The 15,670-nt window shown below is 39.4% G+C and overlaps 1 protein-coding gene across 3 annotated transcripts in view; it reads right to left on the bottom strand.

The window, feature by feature from the left end:
• Positions 1 to 15,670, bottom strand: part of kcnip4a (potassium voltage-gated channel interacting protein 4a) — a 122,155-nt gene that overhangs the window by 5,226 nt on the left and 101,259 nt on the right. For all 3 annotated transcript variants that reach the window (XM_017471851.3, XM_017471850.3, XM_017471849.3), the window contains exons 3-7: positions 2,939 to 3,008; positions 2,064 to 2,134; positions 702 to 809; positions 508 to 612; positions 221 to 283 (exon numbers count right to left, since the gene is read on the bottom strand). In XM_017471851.3, the coding sequence (XP_017327340.1) occupies positions 221 to 283; positions 508 to 612; positions 702 to 809; positions 2,064 to 2,134; positions 2,939 to 3,008 (417 nt within the window). The remainder of the gene's footprint in view (positions 1 to 220; positions 284 to 507; positions 613 to 701; positions 810 to 2,063; positions 2,135 to 2,938; positions 3,009 to 15,670) is intronic.

Genomic DNA, 15,670 nt, shown 5'->3' with positions numbered 1-15,670 from the left:
GTTGATTATTAAAAAGCTTGGTCTCAGTAAACACATTACTTTCAATTAGCTTTACTGATAGAATAGATGATGTCGATACCTGAGTGAATTTTCCATTTTTAAAATAATCACTCCGATGTTTTACACTCCCTTATTCTTGCTGAGAAATTTATTTGAATGAAATGTAATTGTTTGTATGCACAAGGAACTCGTGATGTTAAAAAAGATAAATCAGTCTTACATTTTGGCAGCAGTCTATAAATTCATCTATGGTGACAACGCCATCCTTATTTTTGTCCATTTTCTGTTACAAAGACACACACAAATATATTGTTACAAAATATTTTGTTAGTATCACTCATCAAAGACCTGTATAAAAAGAATTACAGTATATAATGTTAAAGTCTAACATGATACAAGTTTCATTTCCTTGATCAGGACTTTTAAGTTTATGGAGAAAATTATTTAATCAAACACCAGATTTCATACACAGTTATCCAGTAATATAGCGCTAAAAAGTATTTTCACCTGGAAAAATATCTCCACGTGTTGTTTTGGCGTTTCCTCTTTAAGAATAGGATATGTCCACTTGCCCATCATGTCATAAATGGCTTTCATGATGTCTAACATTTCCTGTGATACAAATCACAAAGAGTTTTTATTGATTACAGTTACATTCTTTTTGTTCATGTTACTATTTCCTGCTATACGACTTGTAATACCTCTTTTGTTATATATCCATCTTTGTTAATATCATACAGGTTAAATGCCCAGTTGAGTTTCTCCTGAACTGTGCCCCGTAGCAGTATAGACAGGCCCATTACGAAATCCTGTAATCAGATCAAACACAAACAACCTGATTCATCCATCTATAAAGTCTCTTAAGCATACTTCTACCACAATGCTGTTGAATCTGATTGGTCAGAAGGTGTTGATTAATTTTCTATAATACACAGGTTTCATTAGTAACGGGGATTTGTGAAAAAATTCTCCACATAAACACGAGTAGTTGTTGATATGGTTTAGTTTTCTATGAGGAGATGTTTATTTAATACTTTTGGAAGGAGTCTTATACATCTTTTCTATTAACCCTTTCTCACAGAGTTCTATTCTGTAGTGGAATGGAAATTGACTAATCGGACATTTTGAACCAGTATGCAGTCTGTTATAAGTTTAGCCAGGACAATGTGAGGTTCCTGTGTGTAGAGTATCTGCCTCTGTGTTTAGTTGCTGATGCGAAGGGTGATGGGAAAGTGGAGGAGTGTGAGCCCCCTGCTGGGCAAACAATGTGGACTTCTCCACAATAACATTGGTACAGATATAAAATGGTCAGCACAACTAAAACACTGTGTACAATTGCCATGATACAAATATAACATTTGAACCTTGTAGGCTAGGTAAAAAAACCAAAAATTCTTAAAGCCCTGAGTGTCTATCTTCATATAAGCCATTAACCACTACTGTGGAGTGTGAATAAATTCAATACTTAACAAGGGCAGCCCCAAAGCAGGTGATAGGGAGTGTTATAGGGAAATAATCATTTTTTGAAGTAGTATCACAGCACTCCATCATTGATTATTTTCCTCAAACTTAATTCGCCATAATATTTTTTCCCTTACGTAATGCATGCAACCCACCCAGCTACATTTTACACATCATAAAGAACTAAAAGTAAAGCATTTCAGTATTATTTTTAATAAACATGATAAATATCAAACTGTGAGATTTATGAGAAATAGTCAACAGGCCTGAGGACATTTACGATGCAGAAGCTCATAAAGCTGATTCTAATTAATATACAAAACCAACTTTCATTTATTTACAACGCTGATTACAATTTAATTATCAACACACTGTAGGCTATTCAGCTTGTTAAGATATGGATTGTAATCCATGTTTATTAGATGTAGAAGACAGACAATGCATCAAACACAAAAGGCATATATTTCAGTGCGTTAAATCAATTTTATAGCAAAGTATGGACATGATTGCAACATTCACAAGACCAGTGTTAGAACTACAGATGATTAGTGTGAGAATGCACTGAAACTTCATTACATATGTAAGCTTGAAATATTACTTACTTCAAAACTCACTGCGCCATTGTGGTCTGTGTCAAATGCGTTGAACAGAAAATGTGCATACGTGGATGCATCTGAAACAGAAACCAAGCACTGTATTTCAGTTTTTACTGCATTCTCTGTCATTTCTTATCCCCTTTCTGACAAAAATATGGTTTCCAATTAATGTTTTATTCCTAGAAACTGCCTTTAAGCTAGTTTAATATTTGCAGCTTTATTTTGTATTCGGCACAATCGCACTAAGCACTTTTATGTGTTTATGTGATTATTTCTCACATAGAATACTAATTCACTGTTATACAGCAGTGAAATTATCTTTGAAGTTTGGCTTTAAAGAATAAGTGGTACAAAATAAAATTTGTAAAAGTTCTGTTTTTGGGATTATGGGACAATTCTTATTTCACACTTAAAAGCCTTTTCACTAGAAAACTTTAAATCTTATTATTAGTTAAGCTTATTTCTTTGAATAACTATAACACAAATTACTGCAACAAAACATTATACATACATGCATACATACATACAGTTGCCGTCGGAAGTTTACATGCACTCATCATGGCATGGGCTTCAATAATTTTTTGGAATTATTCTTTTTTTCTGGGGCAGAATGATTGTACAACATACATCTTTAATAAAAACAAAAAACAAAAATTTGGTTCACATGTTTATTATAATATAATTATATAATGCCATGACATTCATGTCCATGATGAGTGCATATAAACTTCTGACCACAACTGTACATACGTGGAAAGGATCAATGGCTCCTTTGGTTACACTGCTACACTGCACTATGATTGATGAAATAATAAATAATAAAATCATTCTGTGACTGTATGACTGGGAAAAATACAGGTAATATCCACAGATGTACTGACCTCCTTGTGGAAAGAACTGTGAGTAAATGTCTTTAAATGTGTCTTCATTGACCACACCACTTGGACATTCCTATAAGAAAGAAAATCATTATTTTACCAGGTACTATAACCTTCAACAATATGTTCTTTTAAAGTTATGTGCAACTACTGTAAGAAATATACATAACAATAGTGCTGATTGTGTGTTGTATAAACCATACAATGAGTTCTTATTTTAGAGCTAACATTTAATTCACTTAGGGAAAATATGAAGTAATAAGCAAAAAGCGATTTTATATGCTATAAACTTCATGTATGCAATAATGGTATCTCATTCCAAATAGCTGTTCCCTCATGGACTGAAGAAGCCATTCATGTTGAGAGGCTTTATTCATCATTCTCTTTTCTGGGAGAGTTGATTATTCTTCATTGTATCACTGTAGCTGATTCAGCAGCCAAAATGAATAAGAAAGCTCACCCCTGATTTATAGCAAGAGCTCTCAAATGGAATTGAACTAAGTGCTTAAAAGATAAGGCAGTGTCACTATAGTGCCATTAGTAAAAAGCCAGAGAAAACACAAGCATGTAGAGAGAGAGAGAGAGAGAGAGAGAGAGAGAGAGAGAGAGAGAGAGAGAGAGAGAGAGAGAGATGGGATTTAGGAAAGGTCCAGCTTCACTTGTCTTTCAATCGCCAGTAATGTAATATTCTTCATACATATTTTTTGTGTTGAAAGTACATAAGATGGTAATAAAAAACTATAAAATCACATACAGTTTAATAATAAATATTCTACTGAAGCAGGGAATTTCAGTAGTTACATAGAAGAAATGTAATTTTAAATTACCTTTGGCACTCCTCAAAATGCTAATTACATAGTAGACACTGGTGAGCTACAACAAACCCAATTACCATCAACACCATTGTGTGCCAATTAAAGAAACTTGACTCTAGCTGTGGTTAGGAGATAAACACTAGAAACGGTGTCTTACAGCTGGATACCTTGTGTTGCACATAAACATGCATGCCAAGATCTTGCAACAAAATCACATAGTGACATAATACTCTATATGGCCAAAAGTGTGGACACCTGACCATCACACCTATATGTAGTTCTTCCCCAAACTGTTGCCACAAAGTTGGAAACACACAATTATATTGAATGTCATTGTATGCTGTAGCATTACAATTTCCCTTCACTGGAAGTGAGAGACAATGCTCCTGTACACAACGTGAGCTCCATAAACACATGGTTTGCCAATGCTGGAGTGAAAGAACTTGAATGACCTGCACAGAGCCCTGACCTCAACCCCACTAAATATCTTTGGGATGAATTGGAATGCTGACTGTACCCCAGGCCGCCGTGCCTGACATCATGGGGACAAATCCCCACAGCCATGCTCCAAAATCTAATGGAAAGCCTTTCCAGAAGAATGGAAGCTGTTATAGCAGCAAAAGGGGGGACATAAATACCATTACACATACATCAAACCTTAAATGTTTATGGTTTTTGTTCAACCAGCACATCTGGATGTGATAGCAAGGTGTCCATATACTTTTGGCCACACAGTCAATCAACAATCAACATTTCTGAAAATTTTGTAAGAACAAATTTCTGGGATATATGAGGCCTTAAGCTTAACTTGGCAAAAACAGAGCTTCTCATCCATGCCTGCCCCTCAATCAACCACAACCTCACCATATAGCTCCGCTCAATCACACTCAAGCCAACCAGGATAGCAAGAAACCTTTTGTGACTTTTAATGACAACTTGACCTTTAGAGACCACATTTCAACAAGTGCACGATCCTTTAGGTTCATTCTGTACAACATCAAGAAAATCAGACCCTATCTCACTGAACAGGCTACACAGCTACTAGTCGAGGCTCTTGTTTTCTCAAAACTGGACTATTGCACTACTCCTGGGCCTCCCAGCCAGCTCCATCAAACCCCTTCAGATGATTCAGAATGCAGAAGCATGCCTTGTTTTCAACCAGACCAAAAGCACCCATGTCACACCCTTCTTCATCTCCCTCCATTGGCATCCTGTAGCTGCCCGCATGAAATTCAAGGCCTTGATCCTCATGTACAAGACCATGTCTGGAACAGCACCCTCCTACCTCAACACTTTCCTTGAAGTTTATGTTCACTCACACAACCAGTGATCAGTTAATGACTGATGCCTGGCAGTGACTACACAGCAAGGCATGAGGTCCCTTTCCAGAAACTTCATACTGACTGTCCCTCATTGGTGGAATGAACTTCAAACCTCAATCCAGACAACAGAATCTGTCACTATCTTCAAAAAATTACTAAAGACCCACCACTTCCATGAACAATTAACTAACCCTCTTCTGATCAGAAGGTTCTGAGTTCAAATCCCAGCACTGCCAAGCTCTTACTGTTGGGCCCTTGAGCAAGAAGCCCCTTAACAATCAACTGCTCAGTTGTATAAATGAGATAATTGTATATCGCTCTGGATAAGGGTGTCTGCCAAATACTGTAATGTAATGTAACCACTGAAAAAAATTCTGCACTTCCATGTGCTCTTACATCTTTACTCAATAAAAAATCTTGTAAGGTAGCACTACGCATTGTTTGTTGTCTTGATATGGTATATTGCTTTGCTTGTATTTACTCATTTGTAAGTTGCTTTGGATAAAAGCAACTGCTAAATGAATAAAATGTAAAATGTCAATGTCCATTGTCATGAGAAACAGAACTCACCATAGGACCACTCAGTGGGTTAGTCTCTGTTTAGACAAGGGATTAACCCCACTACAATTTGTTCTGAGGCTTGTATGGCTCCCCTCCTGTCTAAATAACACATTTGCATAGCATTCAGAAGTGTTTCCAGGACTGGTAGATCACAATACTCAGTTGGTGATCCACAGACACTCATTTTCCATTTGGGACAGCATGGAACCAAGATCTGTCAAGCCACACATGATTATATGGAGGTGCCAGTGATCCTGACCCTTTCTACTCTCCGTACCTGCCTGATCCATCCTGATGCCCTACCTCTGGTTGGAGCTCTCATCAACTGGAGGCTACAGCCTGGAGATTGCTTAGGTACCACTTGAAGTACCATGGAAATGGTTGTGGACCTCAATTCCAGATGGACATTCTCGCTGTGGTTGCTGGGACTACGGTTGCTGCTATGGCCTTAGGACTGCAATTACCACTTACAATTTTGCACTCAAGTCTCCTTTAGTGAACAGTGGACTAGTTCAACAAACAGACTTCATATAAAAACCATAATGAACTTTCCTTTACTTTCACACTATCCGTTGTTACTCAGATGAGGATGGGGTCCCTTCTGAGACTGGTTCCTCTCAAGGTTTCTTCCTCATATCATCTTAGGGAGTTTTTCCTCACCACCGTCGCCATCGGCTTGCTCATTAGGAGTTAATTCACACACTTAAAGTCTGTATCCTGTGTTTATATGTTTCTGTAAAGCTGCTTTGAGACAATGTCCATTGTTAAAAGCGCTATACAAATAAAATTTAATTGAATTGGAGCCATCTTGGGGTCACAAGTAAGACTCTAAGGCCTAGTTGCTGGGTCCTGCAGAGGTTGGTAGAGAAGGAAAACTGTATAATAAGTAGTGAGGGTGGCTGCCTCCTGTCTCAGTAAGCAGCAATGTGTTGATTTGGCCCTGGAAAAGAGGTACACCAGCACCTTGCCAAACCTCTCCCAGATCTGTGCCACTACTTCTGGTGCAGATGTTGCTCTCTTGGACATACTGTATGTGGCAATGTACCCGCTGCATCATTCTACAACCCTGGCAGATGATTTGCTTTCAGTGAGGCCAGTCATGGATTAGCTCACCTAAGAAGAGAGCTGCTCAACCTTGTGACACCCTGATTTGGTTGCTATAGCTGACCGTCACAATGTTGTCTGAGCGGAGCAGCATGTGGTACCATCTGAAGGAGTGGGGGGCGCAGTGTGGCAACACATCACTTCCCAGCCTTTAAGAAGGAAGATCACCAATGTGGCTGTTGTCAACAATCCTAGCACCCTCAACAGATGAAGATGGCTTAGTGATTCTGAAACCTTACTACTTTATAGGGCTCCTTTTCTGGAAGTAAGGTGTCAACCAGTTGTTTTATTTACATTTACATTTACTTATCTTTGCTTTACAAGAGAATCAGACACTGGTTGCATAAGCGGAAGTCTTGTACTGTGCATGGCAATTTGTGGATAACCATTTGGTATAGATGGAAGTATGTGAGTAATCTACTTTAAGTATAAATCTACCTTAAGTATAAAATAATCTCCCCTAAGTATAAAGACAGTAGTGGAGGAAATACCCATTACAAAACAAGTAGATGTTTAATTGTCAGGAATTCAAATAAACTAGAAGGCTCAGCAGTAAATAGTGGGCACTGTTTGAACCACTCAACAATGCTAGCAATGCATTAAGCACAAGCCCTGCTAATAAGCTTCAGTGGTGCTTGAAAGTTTGTGAACCCTTTAGAATTTTCTATATATCTGCATAAATATGACCTAAAACCAGAAGTCCTAAAAGCAGAAAAAGTGAACCCAGTAAAACATATGAGACAAAAATGTGATACTTGGTCATTTATTTATTAATGAAAATGATAAAATATTACATATCTGTCAGTGGCAAAAGTACAGTATGTAAGCCTTTGCTTTCAGTATTTGATGTGACCACCTTGTGCTACAATAACTGCAACTAAACATTTCTGGTAACTGTTGATCAATTAGGACTTGCATGCAGATATATAGAAAATTCTAACTTTCAAGCACCACTGTTCTTGTTGGGGAATGTGGAATATTTGAAGGAGAAAATGAAGCAAGAGGAACTGACTTGGTGGGGAAAGAGATGAGCGTTAAGTGACTCTCACTATACAGTGAATAGAATACTACTTAGTGCAGACAAAGCCCAAGAGATAAATAGCCATGATGAGTGGTGAGTGATTAATATATAATGCAGAGCAGTAATGCTAGTGAAGGAAATCTGACTCAAAGCTACTGGATGCTAGGGAGCCCCATAGATTTCTACAAAAATGCACATTAAATAAAAGATATATAATTAAATGAGAGGTTGTCCCCAGTGTAAGAAAAAATAATGAGGACTTCAAAGATCTCAAAGAAGAATAACTGTATTGCAGCATGACAGTTACAAAGTACATGAAGCACTTCGGGTTCATCTGAGTCAACGTGAACCTCGAAGAATATCAAGCACAGACATTTTATACTGTATGTCTAAACAGGTTTTCTTTCTGTAATGTAAATGAAGTTTCGCTCTAAATGTAAATTAAGCATAGCAGTTGATGTGACCACTTTCTGATCTCACAGTACCAAAGTTGTTACAGGTGTGACCCCCAAATGATGAGGTGATAGGATTGTATAGACTGACAGTGCCCTCCACTAGTATTGGCACCCTTGGTAAATATGAGCAAAAGAAGGCTATGAAAAATTGTCTTTATTGTTCAACCTTTTGATCTTTTGTTAAAAAAAAATCGCAAAAATAATCTGATTTCATGGATATCAAACAATTCCAACAAAACACAGGATTATCAAGAAATATCTTTGTTAAATATAGGTGTGCAACAATTATTGGCAACCCTATGAATTAATATGAGAAAAATATATTTGAAGTATATTCCCATTGATATTTGAATTTTTTTTAGAACACCTGGGTGACATGGAACAGGAAATTGTTCAACCAAGACTTCCTGTTTCAGAGGGGTATAAATATGAGGTAACACGTAGGCTAAAATCCCTTAGTCATTCATAACAATGGGTAAAACCATGGAGTATTGCTGTGATGTGTGGCAAAATGTTGTTGAGCTTCACAAAATGGGAAGTGGCTATAAGAAAATAGCACAAACATTAAAAATGCCCATTTCCACCATCAGGGAAATAAGTAAGACGTTCCAGTCAACTGGAAATGTTATAAATCAACCTGGAATTGGACGTGTGTCTATATTGTCTCAACACACTGTGAAAAGGAAGGTTCAAGTGGCCAAAAAATCTCCAAGGATCACAGCTGGAGAGTTGCAGAAGTTAGTTGCATCTTGGGGTCAGAAAGTCTCCAAAGCTACAATTCGAAGTCACCAACTGTACACCACCACAAGTTGTTTGGATGTGTCATGTAATATCGGAAAAGGACTAGAAACTACATTTCCCATCAGCCAATGCTCCATGTCACATGTCTCATTCACCTGTTTCATATTTAGCTCATTAGCACTGGTGTGTATATATATCACGTTCAGCAGTACTCTGTTGTCTTGTGTTTTTTTTTTTTTTTGTTTTGACCTCATGTATAATGTTATGCTTATCCTTGGGACATGTAAGTTTTGTGTGGTGTTCTGTTTGATACTTTATTAAATGTTTCACTGAGATTCTGCATTTGCATCCAGTTCGAAATCAATATCATGACAGGAAGGGTTTCAAGAAAAAAGCCTCTACTCATCCAAAAACAAACTCATGCATCTTCAGTTTGCCAGAAACTACTGGAACTTCAAATGGGATCAGGTTCTATGGTCAGATGAAGCCAAAATAGAGCATTTTGGCAAGAAACACCAGAGCTGGTTTTGGTGCACACAGAGAGGTAGCCATATGGACACGTACCCCATGCTCACAGTTAAATATGGTAGTGGCTCTTTAATGTTTGAGGCTGTTTTTCTGCCAGAGGGCCTGGACATTTTGTAAGGATACATGGCATCATGGACTCTACCAAATAACAACAGATATTAAATGAAAACCTGACTGCCCCTGCCCGAAAGCTTAATTGCCCTGCTGTGATTTGATCTTCTAGCTGGACAATAATCTAAAACATACATCAAAATCAGCACAAAAATGGTTTACTGAGCACAAAATCAAGGTCCTGCCATGGCCATCCCAGTCCCCAAACTTGAAACCTATAGAATACCTCTGGGATGAACTGAAGAGGAGAGTCCACCAGCGTGGACCTCGAAATTTGAAGGTTCTGGAGAGATTCTGTATGGAGAAATGGTCTCAGATCCCTTGCCATGTATTCTCCAATCTTATCAGGCATTATAGGAGAAGACTCAGACCTGTTATCTTGGCAAAGGGAGGTAGCACAAAGTATTCACTAAAAGAGAGCCAATAATTGTTGCACACCTATTTTTAATAAAGATTTTTTTTTTTTTGATAAACCTGTGTTTTGTTTGCAAATGTTTGATATGCATGAGGGCATTTTTGTGATTTTTTTTTTAACAAACGATCAAAAGGTTAGACAAAGACAATTTTTCACAGCTTTTTTTGCTCATATTTACCGAAGGTGTCAATATTAGTGGAGGGCAATGGATGTCTTTCTGAATGATAATTACGGTCACATACCCCTTTATTCAGGGATTGTTCTTGATGTCCCACTGCTGCTCCCATGCTATAACTTACTGAATGTCACTTTAGGTGGTATTATACATATATTGCTGAGACTGAGGTGTACTGTCCCTTTGATAGTAAAGCCTTTTTCAGGGATAAGCTTTTCCAACAACTACCTTGGAGTGGAATCTGTTAAGAGGCAGTCTGTAATTTCTCACACCAGCTTTCAAGGATGGGACACGTATAGGTCTGATCATGGCAACAAGCTGTTAAGTGGATAGCTCTCCATATCATTTTAATATACTTGGGCATGCAAATCGATGAGAAGGAGAACAGCACTCATTTCTGTTCATCTAGTTGGATATGCAAGAAGGAGAGCAAAAATGACTGGTGGTATTTATTACAAATACTACATATGTCAGCGCATGACTTTATTGGAAGTGCTATCTAGGATTTACACAATGAACAGGCAGTTAGGAAAGTTTATTCATAAACCCATTATTCTGAGTTATAAATACTTTTTAAGTACGATTTTAAATTAATTATGCATCACGATTCTAGATTAAGCGTATTATTCAGTGATTACTATGAATTATTCAGTAAGTACAGTAAAAGTAATAAGAAAAGTTTGTACTTACAAGAGTGAGGAATGTAAATCTAGACCCTTATTCACGTGTAATAATTCAGATAAGACATAACTTTGTATAAAAATATAATATAATAATGGAATATTACCCTGTTTATCTCTTTTGTCAAAACAGCGCAAAGTCATGATTGTCTTGTTTAATGCATTACCTTCTTGTGCTGTTTTACGTCTCTGAAATATCTGTCAGTAGACCATTTTAATGCATGTAAACGCTAGCAATAATTACACGTTTGTTTACAGGTTGTCAAGCTGGAATATGTCACGAGTTCCCCTTTAAGCAGCGCGCTGTGGAGCATGTGTGCGCGCGTTCACGCTTTTCCCTTGTGGACAATCGTGACATTTCTACACGTGCATTTGTTTATTTCTGTTATGTCTCCTCCCCGTTCAGTCATTGGCTATTGTTTCATGTGTGTCAGAAACGCCCTCAGCCGTCAGCCATTACGAGGCTGATTATGTTTGTACATATACCGCGCGCCTCCAAGCACACGGTGCGGAATATTGAATGAGTTAGTCACTTAGTTTAGAGTCCTCACGATAGATAACCATAGTCTTAGTTTATTTCATGGTTCATGGTTCGGTTCATTAGTTTTGTTCACGCTGGTTTCTCCGCTACCAGTCCCGCGCCATTGTTCATGTTTCTTGTTTTGTTCCTCGACCCTGTATTTCCGTGACCGCGACCTTGATTCCTGCCTCACCCCTTTATGCCTGTTTGCCGATCGCCTGAACTTTGCATGTTACTGGATTACGTTTGTGGATCACGTTTTGGATTTGTCTGCCTGTCTCTCTCTTAAATAAAACTGTTCATACTGCGATTGCATCCGTCCTATCTCCGCTCCGTCACGATACGTGACAGAATATTCCGCCCATCATGGATGCAGCACGAGAACGGAGAGAACGCAGAACCCGGAGGTCCACGCCAGTCATCCCCACCTTGGATTCTATGCAGTTTTCGCAATGGACTTTCATGGACCTTCCCGATCGGTATGATTGCTTCTTTGGTTATCCGGACTATTTTATGATTGACTGCCAGAGTTACTTATCCAGCCTGTTTGACCCGAAGCCAAGGGAGAAACAATGGATTAAGTTCATGATGTCCCGATTTTTTTGGCCCAGCTCGCAAGTGGGCACAGCGAGTAGCAGCCATGCGACCCCGGGTACTGGAGGACAGTAGGCAGTTCTCGGACCTGTTTCTGAGGGAGTTTGGAGAACCAGGGCAGAGCTACAACTTGGATGAGCTGTTGAAGGGAGTTAATGTGGCAAACAGTGCTGATCTTCCATTCCACATGCATTATGAGTGGATGAGCCACCAAGTTGATGTTAACACAGACAACCAAGTCCCTGAGGTCCAAGTCAAGTCTCAAGTCCCTGAGGTCCAAGTCCAAGTCAAGTCTCAAGTCCCTGAGGTCCAAGTCAAGTCTCAAGTCCCTGAGGTCCAAGTCAAGTCTCAAGTCCCTGAGGTCCAAGTCTTTTCTCAAGTCCCTGAGGTCCAAGTCAAGTCTCAAGTCCCTGAGGTCCAAGTCAAGTCTCCAGTCCCTGAGATGCAGGTCCAAGTTAAGTCTCCAGTCCCTGAGGTCTAACTCAAGTCTCAAGTCCCTGATGTCACACCCAAGTCTATTGATACGGCTGACCAAGTTCTGCTCAAACCCAAGTCTACTGACCCGGTCACCCAAGTTCAGCCCACGCCCAAGACTACCGACACGACCGCCCAAGTTCTGCCAAAGCCTGAGTCTGCTGACACGCACAGCCAAGTTCTGCTCACGCCCGAGTCTGCCGACACGCACAGCCAAGTTCTGCTCACGCCCGAGTCTGCTGACACGCACAGCCAAGTTCTGCTCACGCCCGAGTCTGCCGACACGCACAGCCAAGTTCTGCTCACGCCCGAGTCTGCCGACATGCACAGCCAAGTTCTGCTCACGCCCGAGTCTGCCGACACGCACAGCCAAGCTCTGCCCATGCCCAAGGTTCACCTGGTGACCTCAGAGCCTCAGCCTCCCTGTTCAGCTGTGGACGTCGCTCTGCTTCCATGCTCCGCCGAGGACGTCGCTCTGCTTTCCTGCTCTGTCGTGTACGTCGCTCTGCTTTTTTTGTTTCGCCAAGAATGCCATGCGGTCTCCAGGCTCTGCTCGGGACATTCTGCCCAGGGGGCCGGGGCCGCCAATTGAGATGGATGTTTCAGGGCACTCCGGGAGGAGTGTCCTTGGGGGGGGTTCTGTCACAAGTTCCCCTTTAAGCAGTGCGCTCTGGAGCATGTGAGCGCGTGTGCACGTGTGCACTTTTTCCTTGTGGACAATCGTGACATTTCTACACGTGCATTTGTTTGTTTCTGTTATGTCTCCTCCCCGTTCTGTCATTGGATATTGTTTCATGTTTGTCTGAATCGCCCTCAGCCGTCAGCCATTACGAGGCTGATTATGTTTGTACATATACCGCGCGCCTCCAAGCACACGGTGCGGAATATTGAATGAGTTAGTCACTTAGTTTAGAGTCCTCACGATAGATAACCATAGTCTTAGTTTATTTCATGGTTCATGGTTCGGTTCATTAGTTTTGTTCACGCTGGTTTCTCCGCTACCAGTCCCGCGCCATTGTTCATGTTTCTTGTTTTGTTCCTCGACCCTGTATTTCCGTGACCGCGACCTTGATTCCTGCCTCACCCCTTTATGCCTGTTTGCCGATCGCCTGAACTTTGCATGTTACTGGATTACGTTTGTGGATCAAGTTTTGGATTTGTCTGCCTGTCTCTCTCTTAAATAAAACTGTTCATACTGCGATTGCATCCGTCCTATCTCCGCTCCGTCACGATATGTGACAGAATAGTGTCTTCACATGTAAACATGTTGACCAACCATATGTAATATTAACAGAATATTAGTTTGGTAATACCTCTGTACACTATTCAAATATTAGAAATTATTATTTATGAGCTACATAGTGTAATTTAGACAAATTGACATTTTCTGTAAAACCAATGATTCTACTATAACCCCAAGAGGTCCTAGCTGCTTACACAGCTATATACATTAAATAATATGATTTGGTAACCACAGTAAAACTAATAGAAAATGTTTGTATTTACAATAGTGTGTAAAGTCTGGCCCCTTGATGGGGGGGGTTACATTAAATTTCTGGAAATGCAACATAATGATCTATAAGCACATGTTACTCAGCAACATCACTTCTTAGAAACGATGAGTGAGTGCTTCATGGTCTTCACTTAAGTTACATCACATTGGTCTCTGCCTCTAAACACCAGCAGGGAGAAAATCAATCAAAGCATATTACATCTTACATTTTTTACACATCTTTCCAACTGTCTGTGTATGAACACAGAAATTATCTAAAACAGTCTCTCTAATTGCACATCTGGGACGGACTTTTCACATGCATTAGTCTGTCCATTATTAGGCTGAAGCAAACAGTTAGTAGCTCCAATTCATTATCCTCTATGGAGCAGCTGGGAAATCAACATTCTCAGAACAAATAGAGCCCAGTGGCTTTGTAGAACATAATGCACGATATATAATACCTGTGTGCTTACTTCTGAAAGTAAATTGGTGTTTTTGCATTTAGCACAAATGGTGGTGCACAGCTGAAGGTGCACAACTGGTGGATAAATTGCTATTACTATTAAGTAAAGGGACTAATTTCCTGTTAGATATCTTTAGACATATTTCTATGTGTGAAGAGAATAAAGAAACTCTCAATTTTCTGAAGATTATGACACCATAACATTGAGGAATTCAATGCAAACACATTCTTTTTCCACTCATCTGACATACAGTCTTAGAAAGCATTCCTCTTAAGATTTAATATGCTTTCTCTCTGTAAATGAGCTTAAATTATAATACAAACATGCAAAACAGTCTCTTGTGGTGAACTCTGTAATGTTAAGTAATGTGCCCTTAATGAACACTTATTGAAATTTCTAAATTAAACTGCTGTTTCTGTTTACAAGATCTGCCCTGCTAGCATAATTACATAAACTTGGCTCTCTGCATATAATTTTGCAGTTCCAAGATAAGGCAGTGGTTTTGATGAACCCAGTTTTAAATTAACCAGATGAAGAGTTAGGAACAGTGCCTGTAGTTTCTGTCCAAGTGATCATGATTTATAGGGTAGTAGAACTAGCTGTGTGTGTGTGTGTGTGTGTGTGTGTGTGCGCGCGCGCATTAACTATGTTAGTACCTCAGAAACTAACAGCTCACTCCAAGCATGTATGTCCAAACACACACACACACACACACTCTCTCTCTCTCTCTCTATCTCTATGAAAAAACCTCCCATCAATTATAAATTACTTGCTAATAAATTACATACTTTATTTGTATTTACAGCTGTGTGTACAAAATCTCTCTCTCTCTCTCTCTCTCTCTCTCTCTCTCTCTCTCTCTCTCTGTGTGTGTGTGTGTGTGTTTGTGTGTGTGAGTTGCAGATTCAGTGCCAAATGTCCCTAGTCTTCATTTTTGTTATGTCCCTGGGTTATTTTGTATCTGATCGCAAACGTAATTTACTGAAAACGCTAATGAATCATCAGAATCTATGCAGCATTGCTCATTATGTCATCAAATATTGTTATGCCCTAAACATTTATCTTCACCAATACTAAAACTACAGAATATTGTAATTAGCTTGTGTTATGCCAGGTAAATAAACATACAGTAGCTTATGGCATCTAATCGAATGCAGCTCAGGCTGTGTCTGAGTCTGGACCGGTACTTTATTGTTGGACTGAGCTCCGATTAATTAAGCAGGAATGTTTAGTGTAGCTGTCATCTTTCACCTATTTTGC

Source organism: Ictalurus punctatus, chromosome 7 (genome assembly GCF_001660625.3).
Source record: "Ictalurus punctatus breed USDA103 chromosome 7, Coco_2.0, whole genome shotgun sequence".
Lineage (NCBI taxonomy): Eukaryota > Metazoa > Chordata > Actinopteri > Siluriformes > Ictaluridae > Ictalurus > Ictalurus punctatus.
This window is presented reverse-complemented; position numbering and strand designations above follow the sequence as displayed.